Here is a 20,333-nt window from a genome sequence, read left to right as displayed (position 1 = left end):
TTCAAATTGTAATGTTTGTCTATCAGTCCATCATATTTTAATTGAGTGTCCATGTTTTAATAGTCTTCATCAGAAATATTTTAATAGCTGTAACTTACCTCTCGACCCTTTAATCGGAAGAGAGGTAAATTGTAATTTATTTTATTATTTAAAAGAGATTGGTGAGACTGAGAGAGTTTTTAAAAGAGATTGATAAGTTACTTAATGTAATCTTGATTGAGTTACTTAATGTAATCTATTCTGAAGATTGTGTATTATATTCTAATGTGTGCTTTTACCTGGTTTTTTATATGATTTCATCCTCTGGATTTGGTACATTTGTCTTTCTTTTTTGATTTATTAATAAATTTTTGATTTCATCAAATTAGATCATCCTACCTTGTGTTTGGCACATTATAATCAACTTTGGTTTTGGACCAAAAATCTCACTCATTCACTCACCCCCTTTAACCCCCAAATCTGCCCGATTTTGACTCCACAGCCCTGATAAGAACATATATTTCACTTGAATTATGAATTTCCATTTAAAGCAATATGGCGTACAAATATGCTAAGTTCTGTTAAATCTTTTATACAGTCGCTGTCTCCACCTCTAGGAATATTCAAGCAAATTTTCTTTTGATTCATGGCCTCAAATCATACCTGATATTTTTTATTAATACTAGGTAGCTTCACGAGTTACTTTTTATGTTTTTATGTTTTCTCATCACCCCAAACAAATCATGTATCACTGTTTCTTTTAGGAATTTCAAACCCAGTTTATCAGCCATAAATTTGCTTATGTAGCTCTCTGACTTCCCGAATCTAATGTAATGTGCACCAAATAATATTCTTTCTCATTTTCTATTATATTAGCAATTAAAGTTTGTAAGTACACTTCTTTTTGCAAGAGTTTGATAAAACAATATTTCATTTATTTCATTTTCACATTTAGCTTTTGTTTTATTAAGGCAAATATTTTGAGTTGAAAAACACATAATATCAAAATGTCTCCCATTATAAAACAAACAAATTATTTTTATTTTACACTGTCCTGATAAATGCTTGTTTAGTTTCAAACATACGAAACAAACTCCTTTTTTCATTAAAATAGATTTCCTTTCTTTAATATTAATGTTACATGTATAATCACTTCTTTCATAATCATGAAATTTATTAGAAAATACACAAGTTTTATTTACCTTTGAATTCAGGAGATCAGGAAAAGTTGGTAACTTCTCTTTACTGATAAGATTAAGTTTTTGTTTAGATTTTCTCAGTGAATCAGCATTAATGCTCCTTTCAATTGTGAAATAATTAAAAATATTGAGAGTGTCACCTGGCAAAGTTAAAAGAAGCTTATTTAATTGTCAACTTTATATTTGGAGTTTCCAGTTTCTTTATTAAATTCAAAAACTAGATTTGAAGGTAAACATTTTAAAATCACGGGGCATAACAAATTTCCATAAGTGTGTGAAGAAATTCCAAGAGATTCCAAACTATGAATTTGTGTCCAATAATTATTTAGCAACTTTCAAAAGCTTTTCACATCATTAGAGCATTTAAGAGTTTGAAATCCTTAACAAGCTACTTATATAAACATTTATCAAGATATCTTTTCTTCCGTATTGGTCAGTTAATAATTTGACAGCCTTGTCATAATTATCAGATGTAATGGAGAAACCATAAATGGCATTTAATGCAGAATTGCATAAATGAACCTTCAGATAATTAAATTTATCAGCTTTCATTAGAGACTCGTTTTCATGTACCGCATATTCATGAGCTCCAAAATATGAGTTACATACTTGTGTCACTATGAAATTTATTAATCATGAGCTTAGGAAGTTTCACATAAACAGTTTCTTTAGAAGCGTATTCCCTCAGAGGAGTTTTTTCATTTAAATTTTGTGAACTTTTCAAAGGTAAATTGATCAATAAATTTTGATTTTTAATTTCACTAATTTTCTTGTTGTCTCTAAATTTGCATAAAATTATCTTATCTAGATATTGATCAACATTTTCTAAGTGAGATTCAATTTCTTCCGATTTGAAAACCATTTCTAAGTCACTTTCAACACATTTTAAAATATTGGCCTTAAAGTTCAGTAGTCCTAAATTTTCTTCCAATTCATTTAAATTAATTATATCTTTGGAAAGATAAGACTTTATCTTATTAGGAATTTTAGTAACTGCTGATCGGGATGTACCGCATTTCTTTTTCAATTTAGAAATAATTTCTTCACTCATTTTTAACCAATCATAATGTTTCAAAATATTCAATACTTAATATATTTGATCAACACATTAGATTTTTCAATAATAGGAAAATAGTATTGCACCTTCCTAGGTGATGCTAATTATTTCAAAATGTTTAATAAAGGAACAATGAATACTCAACTTGAAGTTTCATCTACCGTTTCTGTAAATGAGTGTGCAGATGGCAAATACCTTCTTTGCTGAAATCTAAAATTCATTAGAATTCACAGCAGTGATATACTACTTTGAAAACATATAATAAAGCATTAAAATTTCAAGCACCTTTTACAAAATATAGTATGGACTAAAATAGTCTATGCAACTACCATTTGAACTCAAAACTTAGAGTCTATTAAAGTTAAGTCATGGTTACAGAGGTAGGAAAAAGTTTGCCATACTGACTGGGCAAACATATTTTGCATCCTCTGCATGTTGAAAATTTACTATATAGAAATTAGTTTACTGTTACCCTGCTGCTCTACGCAAATAAAATGACGCAAAATAAAAGAATTATTTGTGTATGAATAAGAAGAGATATTACTAATACGTAAGTGATAGAAGGGATGCCACTGATCTATGTGTCATCTCCCAGCAACTGTCAGCAGAGTGAGGGTTGCTCAGTCTGCTGTGACAGGACAAAAGACATTCATATATGACAGGGGTGCACATTGTGCGGCTCTTGCTGGCGAGTGATGCAGCTTTTATGGAAATAAAGTATAAGTAGGAAAGACGGTAAACCAAAACTACTCATTGTCCAAAAGAAAATAAGGCAAGCAATGAAAGATAGTTTAGAATCGTATGTTTTATTTTTTTCCCCTCTCCACTTGAAGCCTATTTCACTACTTTTGAAATCATGTAAATATGGCATTATAGATTTCTGAGTGTCTCTTACTGACATAAAGTTTGGCCACCTCTGGTCTACGTAACAGCAAAACAACTATAGTAACTATACTATACTATACTATACTATGCTATACTATACTGACTCAATGGACCAGTGCTTGAATATCAGTAAGTTATGTCTTATTATTATCTCATCAGAGACATAGTTTACATTGATGCAGAAGTTACTAGACTTGAATTACTAAATAGTTGGGATAAGATCCTGTTTACTAATGAAATTAGTCTTCAGTAATACTAAATATAAACTAACCTGATAAAAAGCAGAAACATCATATCTTGCCAAAAATATTTGATGAAAATGGATTGATATATTGATAATTTTTCTAGTAATTTTTGTGGAACTATTATAGAACTGGATAGGCATAGGTCTAGATAATGAAATAAATACTATAACTAATTAGCACTACTATGATGGAGTTTTCATCTTATGGGATTCATTCGTTTATTAGATAGCCCACTAGTGGCCGAGCGGTAAAGTCGCTGAACACTGGTAAATCGCTTCAAGGTTTGAATCCTGCGAATAGGCTGGCTTCATAAGCATTTTCGTGGTTTTCTCCATGTGTAATGTGTATACAAGCCTTAGTAAGTCCTCCACAAAGGCATCTCTCCCCTTAGGCAGATAGCCCTCAACTCTTTGCCATAATCACATAAAAACGTTTATTAGATGTCACTTGCATCAGGTTATTGTCTGTGGATGGTAAAAGTACATTCTACTGCATTTTAGTTATCAGATGATTAGAGTATTTAATAGATGTATTGGCATGCATAGTCTAGAACCAAATCCAGAAATGTATAGGACAGAGGTGGGTAACATTTTTACCATGAGAGGCCACATTTAAATTAGGCATTAAATTAGGAGGCTGCATAAGTTCATATACCTATAATGAAACTTTTGTGAAATTATTATAGTTTTTGTATAGTTTCATCACTATGGTTATAAAAAACCAGCATAGCAACAGCATGTAAAATAATGCTAAAATCCGATGGAAAATTTTATTTAGTGGGATACTTGCATTTCTTTCTTGCCTGAAAGTAACTAAATATTTGCAGCAACTTTTTGTGACTCACAGCCTCAGTAGATCCTAAATAGTAGATAAGGATCTGTAATTTGCATTCTTAAACTAGTATTAATTTTGTCATGAGAGAAAATGTTGACTCACAGCAGTACTTCCAAAGCAGGAAAGTAAACAGCCTGCATGCTCTCATAGACACGGATGTTGAACAGCACTTGTTCTGATTTCTATGGAATATTTTTTAGTGTCAAAAAGGAATTTAAGAATACTATCTTCCTGCAACTCAAATAACTCCATTTGTAGTTCTGTAGGAGCTTTGGATATATCTACTAAATGTGCTTCAAATGCCAGTTTCATAGCAGACGTGTGCTTGTCAAAATCTGAAAATCTTTCAGCATATTCTCCTAGTAAAAAATCCAAGATACCTACAGATTCATCGAATGTTTTTATTTTACATTTTTGCTAGTTTCGGAAAGTGTGCCGCAGATATATCAGAGCAAGTGAGCAGTGTTTTGAAAAATGTTAGGTTTTTTTTTTTTTTTTTTTTTTTTTAAATGCTTGTATCTTTTGACACATTTCATTAATATGCTTCGTTTTACCTTGCAGGAAATATTTAAATTGTTTTGTTTTGTCATAATATCAGACAAAAATGCAATCTTTCTGAAAAATGCTTCATCTGAAAGATCACATAGTGTTTCCTGTTCCTGATAATGTTGCCATAAAGTTAAAACTTATCAAAACCTGTCCTGTTGATAGCCAGCGAACCTTGCAGTAGTATGATACATCAACACCGTATGTTTTCTTGTCTAAATTTATCATCTGCGCAATGACACCTTGCATTTACGTGAATATAGTTGAAAATCGAAATATTTCTATCCAGAGTGCCTTGCAAAATGGTTATTTTTGCTCAAAGATTTTGTTGATGCAAAAGGCTCACATTATTTAATTCTTTAATATTCAAATTATCGTAATTTATATAACTAAATATTAATTAATAAAAGAGCTAGAGGCCGTACAAGAAACTCACAGAGGCTGCACATTCCTCACCTCTGGTATAGGATATTCTAAGGCCATGGTGTACAACAGTATCTACTAGAAAATGTTTAGTATCTGAAAATACTAAATGATAGAAAAATATGCAGGACAGGCCCAAGAGCCTCATGCAAAGAATAAACTCACTGTACATAATATGCACCGATACTAAGTGTACCAACGTATACTGTATTTACTTGCATATCCTTCCCTTTGTTTCTATTTTGTGGTATGAAAATCAGGAGGGAAAAATTTTGTAAATAAAATAACTTAATTTCAAAGGATTCAGTTGCAGTTGAATAATTCCAATAAGAATACATGTCAATAATAATACCAGTATCTAATATGATATCTTCATTTCTACTTCCTGTATCTTGAACATTGCCTGCTGTTTTTGTTTTCCACTGCTATTACTGCATTCCAAGTGGCTCAAATAATTTATAATTGCTAGAATATTGCTGCATTTTCTGCTACAGCTTGGAAGTCTGTGCCATTGTCATCGCTCAGAGCATATGCCCTCAAAATCCATGAGCAAATCATTTTGAAAAATGAAAGCTTTAAACTTTAAACACCCGCTGGCTACCAAATCAGATTTTCATTTTTTTCTCTCAAATAATTATGTGTATGTGTGCAGAAGGTTGACATTTTTTTTTTATCTTATCTAACCTTTTACACAATAAGTGAATCAAGGTTCCAATCCATATAAATTCCGTATGTTAGTGTAACAGGAAAAAGAAGAAATGGTTGGGTTTTGATAAATTTAAGCTAATGCTGTAAACTGCACTTATCCTTGACTTCCCACTTTAATTCAGTTTAATTTTATGCATTTTATTATTATTACCTTTTTCTTATCAAACTTAAAGTTTTAATAAAAGTTAATATTTCCATTTTACTCTTACCTTGAAGCAAAATATCCATATTTTGCATGCATGAAAGGCAGTTATAAAGTAGCCTTTTGAAAATCAATATAGCAGTTAGACTATCCTAGAATTTTCTAACTATTATAACATAAATTTTATGGTATGGAGCATTGCTAGGACATAAAATAGATCTGCTGCTATTTTTAAAAATGTTTATATAGGCAGCTTTGATGGATGCAAATTAAGTTGTTCTCACAGATGACCATTAAATAAAATACATGTCACCCTCTCATATAATGGAGTCTTTCCAAATTTTTTAGCCTTTTATATTGCATTACATGACCATGACATTTATCACGTGTAGGACCTGGTAAGTTTTTATTTGTTCATAAAGCATCTGAGATGTAGCTAGTTTAGTTATTTCAAAGAACAAATAACAACGTTGAATGATATATTTTAAAAACTTTTACTGGCAATACTTGAGAAGAACAATGATGTTGATATGGAAGGTTAAATCAACACATTTAATTTTTATGGTGGCTTATAAGCAGTATTGGTGCTTGTATTTTTCTGTAGAAAATTATTTGATGCATGTTATTCCTTAACAGAAGAGATGCAAAACTTTTCCATTTTTCTCACTGAAAGTGTAAGGGGAGATAAAAAATGTTTTCAGTCAAAGGTAGTGAGAATCAATCAATATTATATAATATTTACAAAGTCCAAGATCCGGACTTGTTGAAACTTCCTCGATTCCAAATTTGGGATTTTTCCAGATATTGGATCATTAATTTAAATCTAGTAAGATGGCATGCAGAAATTATACAATTAAAAATATGAAATCATATTTATGAAATAAAGAGCATTTATGACTAAAGATTATTAAAATATACAAAAACAAAAAAGGTGTAATCTTTATTTGTTTACTTTATTAAACATTTCTTTCAATGTAAGTTGTTTAAGTTTCTTTTTTGTGCTAATATTTTCTCTCTGAATTCTGTAGACAGATATAATTTCTTATTGAGTTACAAAGTTCCATTGTTCAAGTCCTGTAATTGTTGTGTCAAAAATTCCGACTAACTTGTCAATCGAATTTTTTTTCATTTTCAATAACCTCTCTGTCACCTCTCATCACTATCAAAAGCGGTATTTACTGGATCTAGAAGCATACTACAGATTTCGCCATCCGTTAATTGATTGATGATTGGGGCATTGTCATTGTAATGAAAAACTTCTGTTATATCATCTTCATTAATTATTGCTTCTCCACATTACTTTACAAAATCCATGAACTTGAAAATTTCACCTTTGGTTTGCGATATCCGAAAACCTTCAAATTCGCAGCTATCATCTTCATTATCCTCCACATGAAATATGGTAGCTGGCCATAAATTATGCCAAGCATTTTTAAAAGTATCTGGAGACACATCCTTCCACGATATTGTGATGCTGCACACAGCAGATTTTATGCTAAAATATTTCAAAAGTTCTTGAATAGTCTTGCCATTGTTCAAGAAATTTAACATGGATTTTAAAAATCTACTTTATATTTGCATTTCAGTGCACACACTATTACGATATCCATAGGTTGAATGATGGATGTACAATTTGGAGGAAGGAATAATATAGATAAATTATCTTTCACTAAAACTTTAAGTGAAGTATGAGCCGAACAGTTATCTACAGTCAGAACTATTTTTGCTTCATCAGGTAAACTAACCGAATTCAAATGCTGCCGAGCCTTGGATATAAAATGATTTTTAAACCATTCATTCATTAATGCTTGTGTCATCCATGCTGTTTTATTTGCACCATACATATAACAGGGGATATTGTTACTCCTTTAAATGCTCAAGGTCATGTACATTTTCCAATTACAAAAAGTTTGCACTAGTGTGTTTCTGCAGCATTTGCACATGCTAAAATTGTTAGACTTGCTTTGGAATCTTTGACACTAGACTGATGCCTTTTCTGTAGAGGTTGTCAAGGTATTTCATGGTACATACTGCCAGAAAAGACTAATTTCATCAGCTATGTAAATTTGTCCTAGAGATAATTTTTTACTAGTAATGAGTTCAATGAATTCATCTGATAATAGTTTCCACCTGAAATTTTTAATTGCCTTATACCATGGCAATTTTTAAAATTGGTTAACCAACCTGTTGAATATGAGCACTCAGTTTTTAAGTTAATTTCTTTGTGAAATATTTTGGCTTGATACATTAGCATTGGACCCGTCAATGGCATGCCTTCGCTACGATGCTGTCTGACCCATTCAATCATCACTCTGTCATGAGCTTCACTTTAAGCATAACAGACAACTTTTTTGTTATTCATTGCGAGTGGGGTGTCGGAATCCACAAAAAATTCAAAATGTTCCCCCCCCCCTTTTTTTTTGTATGTCATATATAGTTGACTTTCCAATGCAATACTCCTCACATAATTTTGAGAAGGATAAGCCTTTATCAATTTTTGTGCAGCAAAATTTTTGCATTTTGTTTTCGCATTTTGTTTAATGGACATCAAAACATGCTTTCGCTTTATAGATCCTTTTGCGGCTCCAGAATTAGAATCTCTCTTCCACATAATCGAAAGTTCAAGTTTTAATTTTTATAAAATTGTTGTAATAATAACAGTCTGCAAAAAATAATAAGATGGATCAAATTAAAACTTAAGGAACTGCACAGTCTGCCGCATTAACTGAAATTCCGTAGAATCAGTAAAGATAATTTTAGCCTAGCTTATACATTATTGGCTATGTATCTAAGATTGGCTAAAAAAAAAAAAAAAAAAAAAATTGTCTTGCTTCTATCGTGTACTGAATTGTATTAGTTTAGTCATTTATTAAACGTACATCTATTTCTTGCACATGCTTAAGGCTAATCTGAGATCTGAATAAATAAACTTCCACATATACTTAAGCCTTATCTAGGGCAGGCACTAGATACTGCCTGATGCAGTCTCTGTGGGTCCTAAATTCTGCTACAAAGCGCCTCACTAAGTTCTAAATTTTTGCCACCCCTAAACTTTGGATCCCAGTGCTTTTCCTAAATTATAAAAAAATCGTCATCCCTTAATTTTGCCTCTTAGTGCTTCTCCAAATTCAAAAAAATTTGTTTTCTCCAAGTTCTGCTGCCTGGTGTGGCCATATGAGCTCTGACACCGGTTGTGGGTTTATGTGAACAACATAAACAACAATTATTAGTTATTATTAATTAGAATGAGTTATTCTTAATTCAAATATCATTAAATGTAATCTTTGGCCTATGAGTTTCATTAATAAAATCTATTTTTAGAATAGGAAAAGAAATTTTTCCTTATCAACATTTCTTAGGGCATTTAACTTAAAATCTGTAATCATCACCAAGCATAATGTCAGCATGAAAGGTTGCCATACTCTTGTTATTCAATTACTAACAAAAAAAAAAAAAATGTTTAGACATCACTGAGTCATTATTAAACTTAGACTCGATATTATGACCGGGCTATTGCTAGGTACAACATTGCCGATTCAACAAAGTGATGCCCAAAGGTGCATGACATAATGAGCACTGGTCGTGGAGAGAATCTCAGATGAAAAGTCAGAGGCAAAGTAGAAGAAAAAGGAGGGTGGCCTAGAAGGACCAAAGCCAAAAAGTGAATTGGACAGATGACTGCGTGCTAGAAAAGAGTTGAAAAATAACCAAAGGTTATGCAGTGATCAAGAAGAGAATCATTACTCAAGTTATCATGCGGTGATGAAAGCAAAATATAATAAATAATGATTTCAAAGGTCGACGTCAGAGATATAAAATACTAGTAGGTGTAAAATTAACGATGTTTCCAGAAACAAGATATTTTATTTAGTGGCTAAGTGAAATTTAGAATCGGGACTCTTCACATGTTTTATTATGGAAGGAAAAATCAAATGTGCATGCGTAAAGCACACAAAAAAGAAAAAAAAAAGTTTGTGGCCTTGAGGTCTGGAATTTAGATTATTCTGGATACTGGACGTATGGATCTCGGACTTTGTACTGTACAGTCAAAAGTCGTTAATCCGGACTCGTCGGGACTTCGGCGATTCTGGATTATCGATTTTTACGGATTATAGATCATCAGTTTAAATCTGGTAAGATGACATGCAGAAATTATAAAATTAAAAATATGAAACCGTAATTTATGAAATAAAGAACAATTATGATCTAAAGGGTATCAAAATTTACAAAAAGAAAAAGCTTAATATTTATTTGTTTACTTTATTAAACAGTTCTTTCAATGTAAGTTGTTTAAGTTGCTTCGTTTCATGTGATAATACTTTCTCTTTAATTCTATTAAACAGACATAATTTCTTGTTTAGTTACAAAGTTCCGCTGTTCAAGTCCTATAATTGCTGTGTCGAGAATACCGACTAATTTGTCAATCGAAATTTTTTCATTTTCAATAACATCTGTGTCTCTTTCTTCACTATTGAAAGCAAATTATAATGACGAGGAATTTGATTTAAATCATATCAAAGACGGAGTACATCGAGATGAAATACTACATTTAGTAAGGAATTATAAGCCAAATAAAATAAAAACATCTGCCCTGAAGATAAGGATAGTGCTGACAGATCAATTTCCAATTCATTGCGCGCCGCGTCGTTTCCCTCCCCTCGCAGAGCAATGTGAATTTGATAAACATATTTCGGAATGATTAGATAATGAAAGGGTATACCTTTATCCATTTTTTTGCAGCAATTCCACTTTCTGTTTAATGGACTTCGAAACATACTTTCGTTTTGTAGATCCTTTACATATTAGTAAATATATATCGGAAATTCTATTTGACATAATCGAAAGTTCAAGCTTACTTTTATAAAATTGCTGAAACAGTCTGCAAAAAATAATAAGTCGGATCCAATTCGAAGATTAAGGAACAACGCAATCTGCAACATTAACTAAATTAGATAATTTTAGCTTAGCTTATACCATCCGTTATACATTAAACGTGCATGCGTAAACGTATTACGCGCATGCGCACACTCATATTCGCAGCCATAAAAGTCTTAACGCGCACGCGTAAATGCCTATGCGCATGCGTCTTAAGTGACGTTTGTAGCTAAGAAAGTTTGTAGCTTTGAGGTCCGGATTATAGATCATTCCGGATTATGGGTGTCCGAATTAACGACTTTTGACTGTATTTTGAAAAATTTTCCACAGTGTTAAGGCAGTTAGTTGTCTTATTGGCAAACTAGGTTAAATATGTCTTTCTTTTAGATGTCTGTTTGCTATATGGAAAAGTTTATGCCTTTGATTAGAAAAATTGCTCTTGCTGTGATAATGTGAGTGTAAAAATCAAACATCCACAGCTAAGTAAATAATCTTGAAAAGTGCTGGAGATCTTCCATTATTCAACTTCATATTCATGATTTTTGGTAATACGAGGAAGTGTATTTTGTGCAATAAGATCTCTTTACAGAGGTTGCTAGAAAGCTTTATGTTGCATCTATTCATTCAAGTATGTCAATACCAGAATGTTACCTTTTGGAGTTGGTTTATGGGCTAGTAAAAAATAAAAGGATAACTGTAACTTGGCTTTCTTTATTTGTTTGTAACACCGTTTGCTAAATTTAGAGTTGTGTGTTCCATTTATTTTGAGTAAAGCAAATATTTTATTAATTTTACATTATCCAGTCTCTGTATTCGTTCAGCCTCAGTAGATGCACATCATCCATGTAATTATAACAAAAACAGTATACTGAAGAACAAAAGATGCTGTAGCAACAAGAATCACTATAAGCTACATAAATTTGCAACAGTGTACTTTTGAAGATTAAATAGAAGCTCCATCATCTGTAGGAATGAAAACTGACAAAGGGGAAGCATATTTTCATATGATAATAATAAGTGAAAAATTCAATAAAGTTCATCCAAAAAAGAGGAAATCCTGTTTTGGATTGATGCATCTGTTGACAAAAAGTGAAAGTAGCTATGAAATAATTTGCTAGAGGTAAAGATGAATTAATATTGGAATCATTAACTTGAATTAAAAAGAAAAAATAGGAATGTGAAACACTTCCAGGAAATCTAAAGTTGCCGACAAAAGATGTTTTTTGAATAATTTTGGTTGCAGAGAAGTAGAAAATGTGTGTTTTTGACTAGCAGATTGAGAAATGGAGGATTTATATGTTTCTTTGTTTTGGCATATGTTTCATGCACTTTAAAGCAAAATTTCAAGGCTCTCCTAGTTTGATCAATGTTATAGTGTCGTGGTGGTTATTCTTGGTGTATATTCTTATGGTGGTTATTCTTGGTGTATATTGTATTATTACTTGGTGTATATTCTTGAATTGACATGACTCCTTTTCCTTAAATATAACCTTTATTCACACGCACCATAACTTTAAACACAACTGAAATAACAGAACGAAATAACAAAATCTACTGAACTAAAATTCAAACATCCTATGCTCCAGCTAAGGGCGAAGGGATCTAGTTCACTGCCGCGCTAGCAGTTTTTACATAAACCACATGACGTGGATAAGCTGCGCATGCAGTCGAACATCAGAATGCCATTGAGTATCCCCTCAGTGACACAGTCACGACACAAAAGGGGTTGGCTGTAAATTTCCAGTTTAAGATATGCACATTTGAATAACAGTTATACTGAAAAATTATACTATAAAATTGTACGTACAAAAAGAAATACAAATATATGAATAATAATAATACATTTACAATTCTGATTGGAATGTATACCCATACAATGCATAACTTAGTTAAACAAAAATAATGAAAAGTTGATAAGCATTTTATATAACTCTCAGTACGTATGCGAAAAAAAAATCAAGTATCTATACACTGTAACATTTGCAGCAAACCACAAGAGAAAACTTTAATCATATTACAGTAATTAGTTTTTAGGAAAATGAACACGACGTCCACTTTGGGTAACTACTTGTTTTGGAACAATTTTTGAGTCTTTGCAGACTTCTTGTGGAAACTGAGAAATTACAAGTGAATTTATACATTCTAACAACATATATGCTGGTTTCAAACGATCGATTGTAACTGTAATCTTTTTGTTATTTACCTCAATAATAAAATTTATATCCATTCGTTTAACCACGGTATGAGGACCAGTGTAAGGTGGAGTTAGAGGTGGTTTAACAGAATCGATACACAGAAATACATGAGAACAGGTTTGAAGTGCTGGATGTACATAAATTGGTGATTGAATATGCCTAGAGATTATAATAGGTCTAACTAAATGCATGACTGATCGAAGTTGTGACACATAAGATTCAGTAGGCGATACAATATTTGTAGCATTCATCATATCTGACGGTAATCTAAGTGTAGTACCGTAGACAAGTTCAGCACAAGTAGCATTTATAACTTTCTTAATGGCAGATATAATACCCAACAGAACAATAGGCAGGATTTCAGTTCATTTTGGGTTGTTATTGAGCCATTATTGAACTTTTAAGTTGCCTATGAAATCTCTCAATCAGTCCATTGGACTGAGGATGATAAGCAGTAGTTCTAATGCGATGTGTACCCAAAATTTTCGTTAAATCCTTAAATAAGCGAGATTCAAAATTTCGGCCTTGATCAGTTGTTATTGATACCGGGCAGCCAAATCTTGCTATCCATTTATGCACTAACACTTTACAAGTCGTCTGAGCTGACATGTCAACAGTAGGTATGACTTCTGGCCATCTGGTAAACCTATCAATAATTGTCATACAATAACGTTACCTCCAGACGGTGGAAGAGGACCTATGAAATCAATATGGATATGCGCAAATCTTGCATCAGGCAAGGAAAAGGTACCCAGCGGTGATTTCGTATGCCTAAGAATTTTAGAACGTTGGCACTGTAGACATGATTGAGCTGCAGTTTTAATAAATTTCTTCATATTAGGCCAAAAATAGCACTTAGTAATTAGCTTTGTTGAAGCTGAAATACTGGCATGAGAAAGACAGTGAATCTTCTGAAATATTTTAGAGCGAAAAGATTCAGGTATGAACGGTCGAGGTAAAGCTGTGCCCGTATTACATTAAAGAGTAACATCTTCTAAAGGAAAGTAATGTTTCTCAAGTTTAAAAGCTGGTGAAGATTGAGATAAGTAATTTTGAATTTCAGAGTCTTGAATTTGTGCTTCGGATAACTTTTTAATAACAGAATGAAATAACAAAATCTACTAAACTAAAATTCAAGCATCCTATGCTCCAGCTAAGGGTGAAGTGAGCTAGTTCACTGCCACACTAGCAGTTTTTACATAAACCACATGATGTGGATTGGCTGCACACGCAGTCGAACATCAGATTGCCACAATGTATATTATGTCACATTGGCAAGGAATACTATATATACCTCAAGAATTTATATCTGAAATAAGCCTCTAAGTAAGAAACTGGGAATTTTACTGGTATTAAAAAAAAAAAAAAAAAAAAAAAAAAGCATAAAGTTAAACTTCCAAATACATACATTTTTATAACTTTTCGATGGAAAGAAACCACTTGCTATCAAATTCTTAAAATTGCTCGAAAATGAAATAATGCTTTTAATTGTGCTGAGATGAAAATATTTCTAACTGCTTGGCCAGTATTACAGAGTGAAAAATCTGCTGTCAGTTGCAATTTTGTTCCTAAGTAATTGAGTTCTTAATGAGGAGGAAACTTGGAGTGTACCAAAAATGAAATTTATTTCTGTTTAGTGAAATGGCAGAATTTGAAATGTGGTCGAAGGTGTGGTTTACAGTGTGGTTTACAATACACAGTAGTACAAAAATTATACGTATACATGTGACCAGGATGTTGAAAAATGGAAAGTAGTTGTATGTCTTAAGTTCAGAAATGTACTGAATAGCAAAATCAATGGAATTCATTATTGAGAAAACTCTAAATCCTTTTCAATACCATGAAACAGAGGATCATCAGTGTAGCAGAATCAAACTGGGAGATTTAATATTTCAAATAATTTGGATTCATAATAATTATTATAAATGTCAGGGAAAAAAACAGAACTAAGAGGGCTTCCCATAATTAATCCCTCGGGTAATACTTTGTAATAATGCCTTTTACTAAGTGTAACTTATGACTAGTCCTGAATAAGCCTGTAAGCAATTTATCACTATGTCTTTAAAGTATTACAGAGACTTGAGAAGGCTGTAAAAGACCCTTTAGTAAGATGAAGAGAAGGTACACTTGGTGCTTACAAATCTGCCAGCATTTAGGGCAAGAACTCAAAATAGAAATTCAGTGTAAATCTAAATCTAAGCAGAAAATAGCCAAAGGGTATGCAAAGTAATCTAACTATGAAGTTGCTTTTAAAGCTTCACTGGTATGAAATGCTATCAGCAGTTATATAAATGCATGGCCGAAGACAGGAATGCTTCTCTTAGAATAATGCACTTAGCAATGTAGCCTTCAATAGGCAGAACACGCTCTGACTGCAATTACAAACCTCTACTTAAATACACATGAGCTACATAATTTACATTTTGGCAAGGAAAAAAAAAGAGAAAAGTGACAGTGAAAATTCTGAATGTAAAATAACTGGTTAAAAAAATTAAATAAACTTTACAACTTAATACAGAAAACAAAATGTGTTTGTTTTTTAGACAAGTAAGTGACATTAACTCGTCAATTTCAATACACGAGACAATGAAATACTCAAAGCCTTGTTCTCTGTGGTAGCTGAAGAAAGAGGTTATGTTTATACTTTGAAACTGTAGTCTTGCAAATTTATACAACTTGCAGCTGATTCTTGTTTGCTGTAGTATCTTTAACATTCATGTAATTGTGGATGTGCCAATGAACGGAAAGATTAGTTGGCACATATTGTTTAATAGATAATAATATTAATAAATCTGAAGTCTTAAATTTAAATTCATTAAATTCAAGACATAATTCAACTTATGCTTTACATACAGAATTTGCTGAGATTTTCACTTATAAAAACCTCCTATTTTAAATAATTTTCCATTACATTTATATTTTCTTTTCATCTCCTAGGAAATAATAATATTTAAATTAATTATTAAAATATATTTACATACTATAAAGTTGACTTTTTTTTTCTTGTTTTTCAATTGCTCTTAGATATCAGGTAGTTGGGCAACTGGAAAAGCATTTTGGAAAAGATAAGGACAAGTGCATTTGGTTTTACTTATCTATTTTTGCAGCATATTCTAAACTACCTCCAAAAATCTGTTCACATATTGAAGATACTGAAAAATATACAAATACTGAAAATTTCCCTGACTTCATGGATCTCGTATTAAAAGTTCTTGGCTATGCGCTCAATAGTTTACCAGAGGGAAAACTTAGAGTTATTGGAGGTAAGCATTTTTAATTTGCAGTTCTTTTATTAATTTTAATAATTGTAAACATCCTAAAATTAGATTTTTTAAAAAATGAAGAATGTATGTAAGAATTGCATTATATGTAATTTTTTTACATTATTTTACAAAGTAAATCGTCAGAAAAAATTAAAAACTAAGCATTTATGTAATTTTTCTATAGCAGTGAAAACATAAGAATCTACATAATAAAGATGTTCAGATAAATGGATAAAAAACTCAGTAAGGATAAAAAAACTCTGTGTTTTTTTAAATGTCAAAGAAAAATTTTTTGTGACGCTGTTCAAAGCATGTTTTGTCTTTCTGGTACATGCATAGACCCCACATTGCACATTTCGCATATGTATCTTGTTCTATAAGGTTTCTCCCTTGTGCTACAAAATATACACTTTCTGGCTCTGCATTTTACTGGTATATGTCCAGTCCAGTGTTATTTAGTCTCTTTTCATCTGGCACATGAAATGTTTCCTTTTTATGTTAATGGGGGGGGGGCTTGGTCTTTTTTGCTTTGGTACAGATCTTTTGTTACTCATTCATATTTCGTTCCAAAATATTTAGAAAATATTTTTAATTTAAATAAAACTTTAACACAATTTCTATTTTTAATTATAGCAAAGTATATTTACATTATATTTAAACCGCACGAAATAATTTATAAAATCATAGTACTAGCATAGGAAGCAAGCGTGTTGAGGCCAGAGAAAAAAATCTTTGGAAAAGAAAGATCTTTTCACTGGGCAAGTGCATGTATGGTTTAGTAATAAAATAACCCTGTGGTTTCAAAGCCCCTTATCTATATCTGGGTAAAAATAAACATTCCTATTTGAAAAGCAGCAAACGCCATTTTGAAGAGCAGTGGTTTCAAGGCGCGATCACTGAGCCTCTAGAGCAGGGATGGGCAAACTACAGCCCGGGGGCCAAATCCTTTCTTTTTTAGTTTCTTCAGCCAGCAAAGTTCTTTTTTAGCTATAGCTATAGACTGGTGCCAACAAGCCTTATCTCTTTCTCCGTGAGCAGACTATAGGAATCCAATACAGGTGAATTAGACCTCACAGGTGGCAGACTGAGCATTTTAAGCTCCAGCCAGCGGCTTTTTCTTTTGAAGCAAGTTCTAATATTATTGATTGCGTGTGGAAATATTGTGGACATATAGCATCATTGTGAATAGTGGTGAAATTATTAAAAGCATAGTGTAGCTAATGTATTCATAAAATTCGTATTCGTTATTCCTAAAATATTTCAATCCCAAAATGGCTACTAAGACACGTAAAGTTGATTCAGAGTGCCGTGTTTTTAATGATAAAGTGACCTGGAAATATTTTTTTTACAGTTGTAAAAAATAAACCAATGTGTCTTAACTGCAGTGAAACTGTAGCAGTCTTCAAATAACAACATTTTTTTTGTCATTTCACATCTAAGCATAAGAATTCCAATTACGAAGCAATGTCCGAATATGAAAGAAAACAAAATACAAAAGGTCTTTGTGTAAAAAATTATTAAGCCGTCAAAATGTTTTCACGAAGGTAAACAGTATCTAGGAAGCAGCTACATATGCAAGTTACAATGTAGCATAGAATACTGCTAAAAATAATAAAGCTCTCAGTGATGGGGAGTCGGTTAAACAATGCATGCTCAAAGTTTGTGGTGTTTTATGTCCAGACAAGAAAAATAATTTTGAGACTGTAAGCTTATCTTGAAAAACGGTGACTTCTAGAATCGAAGACATCTTAAATTTTCCTCCATAGCTATGGATGAAAGCACTGATATAAATGATACTGCTCAATTAGTATTATTTATAAGAGGTGTTAATGAGAACTTTGAAATTACCGAAGAACTGGCGGGCATGCATTCTTTAAAGAGAACTACAACGGGATGCAATATTTTTCGTGAATTCCAGGAAGAGCTTTTAACTTTTAAAGTGCCTGTAACAAATATATGTAATATTACGACTGATGGAGCACCAAATATGACAGGGAAAAAAAATCTGGATTTCTTGGACTCTTTAATCAAAACTATCCCGCGAACAGTGTTGTTTTTCTACATTGTGTTATACATCAAGTTGCTCTTTGTAAATATGCACTGACTATTAAACCCGTGCTTGATGCAGTTGTGAAGCTTGTACTCGTGGGCGTACTCACAGGCAATTTCGAGATTTTCTTCAGTCCGTGCAATCTGAATACTCTAATGTACTCTATTATACGAAAGTAAGGTGGCTTAGTGCAGGATGTGTTTTCGAGCGAGTATAACAGCTGAACGAAGACATTGTGTCATTGTTCCATGAGAAACAATGTTCTGGGGAGTGTGAAATGTTAGAAGATACAGAATGGCTTTTGGCTTTGCATTTTTCACAGATCTTCTTTGTCATGTGAGCAATTTGAATATCAAGATGCAAGGGAAAAATCAATTCATCAACGATATCTGGGCCCATTTCAAAGCTTTCAAACTGAAACTTATTCTGTTTGCTGGGCAGCTAGTTAAGAACGACTTGTCTCATTTCCCGAGCTTTAATTCAATACCCTCAGTAAATGAAGAGAAGCTTAAGAATTATGAATATGGCTTGAAAAAACTGCATTCTGATTTCGAACGCAGGTTTCAAGATTTCAGTGCCATTCAAACAGAATTGGATATTTTTTCCATGCCTTTTAGCATAAATTGGAAGCAGTGAGGTCAGATTTGCAGCTTGTATTAACTCAGTTGTAATCTAACAATCATCTTAAGCAATTGTTTCTAAATATGCCAAAGTTAAAGTTTTACAAATCATTATTAAAAGCAAGTTTCCCAAATTTAATATCTCACGAAGAGAAAATCAGTGCTATGTTTGCTTCATCTTATATACACTGCATTGCATGCTTTGATCGAACTGTCTGTGAGAAGTTGAAATGTCAGACCTGTCAGAGTTCCAAAGAGGAATGATATTTGGAGCATGTTTAAGTGAACATCGGTTACAGAAACAGCAAACCTTGTGGGGTTTGCAAGGAGTAAGGTGTATCAGCTGTTATGACAGCGTACACGAAAGAGGGTTAGATGACATCATCAAAGCACAACAGTGGCCGAAAGTCTAAGCTGGCTGGTAGGGATAGAAGGGTTTTTGGGGATCATGTCCATCCTTTTGTCCAGATTGTATTCCCTGGGGAGACCGCTTTTTCAAGACAACAATGCCCCTATCCACACTGCTAGGTGTATTCAAGAATGGTTCAAAGAGCATGACGATGCAGTTGAACATCTCGCTTGGCTTCCGCAGTCTTCGGACTTTAATATTATTGAACATTTTTGGGCATATTTGGAGACTTCATTCTCGATTTCCATCTCCATCCAGACTTTCGGAATTAGAGACCTCTCTGCAGGAGGAATGGCTTAATATTCCTTTAAATATTGTCCATGACCTTTATGCATCTATCCCACGTTGCATTCAAGCTGTACTTCAGTCAAAGGGTGATCCAACCCCTTATTAATAAAGATTTTCCATTATTTCATAGATGTTCGTATTTGTCCTCTATCTGTATGTGAACAAGTGTTTTTAACTATGAACCTTAGAAAGACTTATTTCAGAAGTAGACTGACAGAAGTACATTTCGCCTCTTTCCTTTGAATTAGTACATCTCACTGCGAACCTCAATATAAGGAACTTTTAAAAATGAAATCGCAATTTCATTCATCTCATTAATATATTTCATTTGTAATACTTGTATATTGTTTTTAAAATTTTGTAAAAATTTATCTTGGCTCGCCAAACTTTTTTTTTTTTTTGGCCCGCTACCAGAGAAGTTTGCCTATCGTTGCTCTAAAGGATTGTGAGCATTGTGACACAATACTCTAGTGAGTCAGTGGTCGCACCCTGAAACCACAAAGCAAATGCCATAAATATACATTGGTGTTTTATGTATGCAGTTTAATTATTACTATTTTTATTGTTTATTATAGAAATCATGATGTGTTATGAAAAACTTGAAATTTAAAATTG

General features: G+C 32.4%; 1 protein-coding gene across 1 annotated transcript in view; it reads left to right on the top strand.

Moving 5' to 3' along the window:
• Positions 1-20,333, top strand: part of Cap-D3 (Chromosome associated protein D3) — a 99,938-nt gene that overhangs the window by 48,860 nt on the left and 30,745 nt on the right. Inside the window, exon 3 of the mRNA XM_085812716.1 lies at positions 16,113-16,351. Coding sequence (XP_085668842.1) covers positions 16,113-16,351 — 239 coding nt within the window. The remainder of the gene's footprint in view (positions 1-16,112; positions 16,352-20,333) is intronic.

The sequence above is a fragment of the Stegodyphus dumicola genome, chromosome 3 (genome assembly GCF_044657685.1).
Source record: "Stegodyphus dumicola isolate Sdum_Otavi_A_Nest chromosome 3, ASM4465768v1".
Lineage (NCBI taxonomy): Eukaryota > Metazoa > Arthropoda > Arachnida > Araneae > Eresidae > Stegodyphus > Stegodyphus dumicola.
The sequence above is the reverse complement of the archived record's forward strand: the minus strand, read 5'-3'. Positions and strand labels throughout refer to the sequence as shown.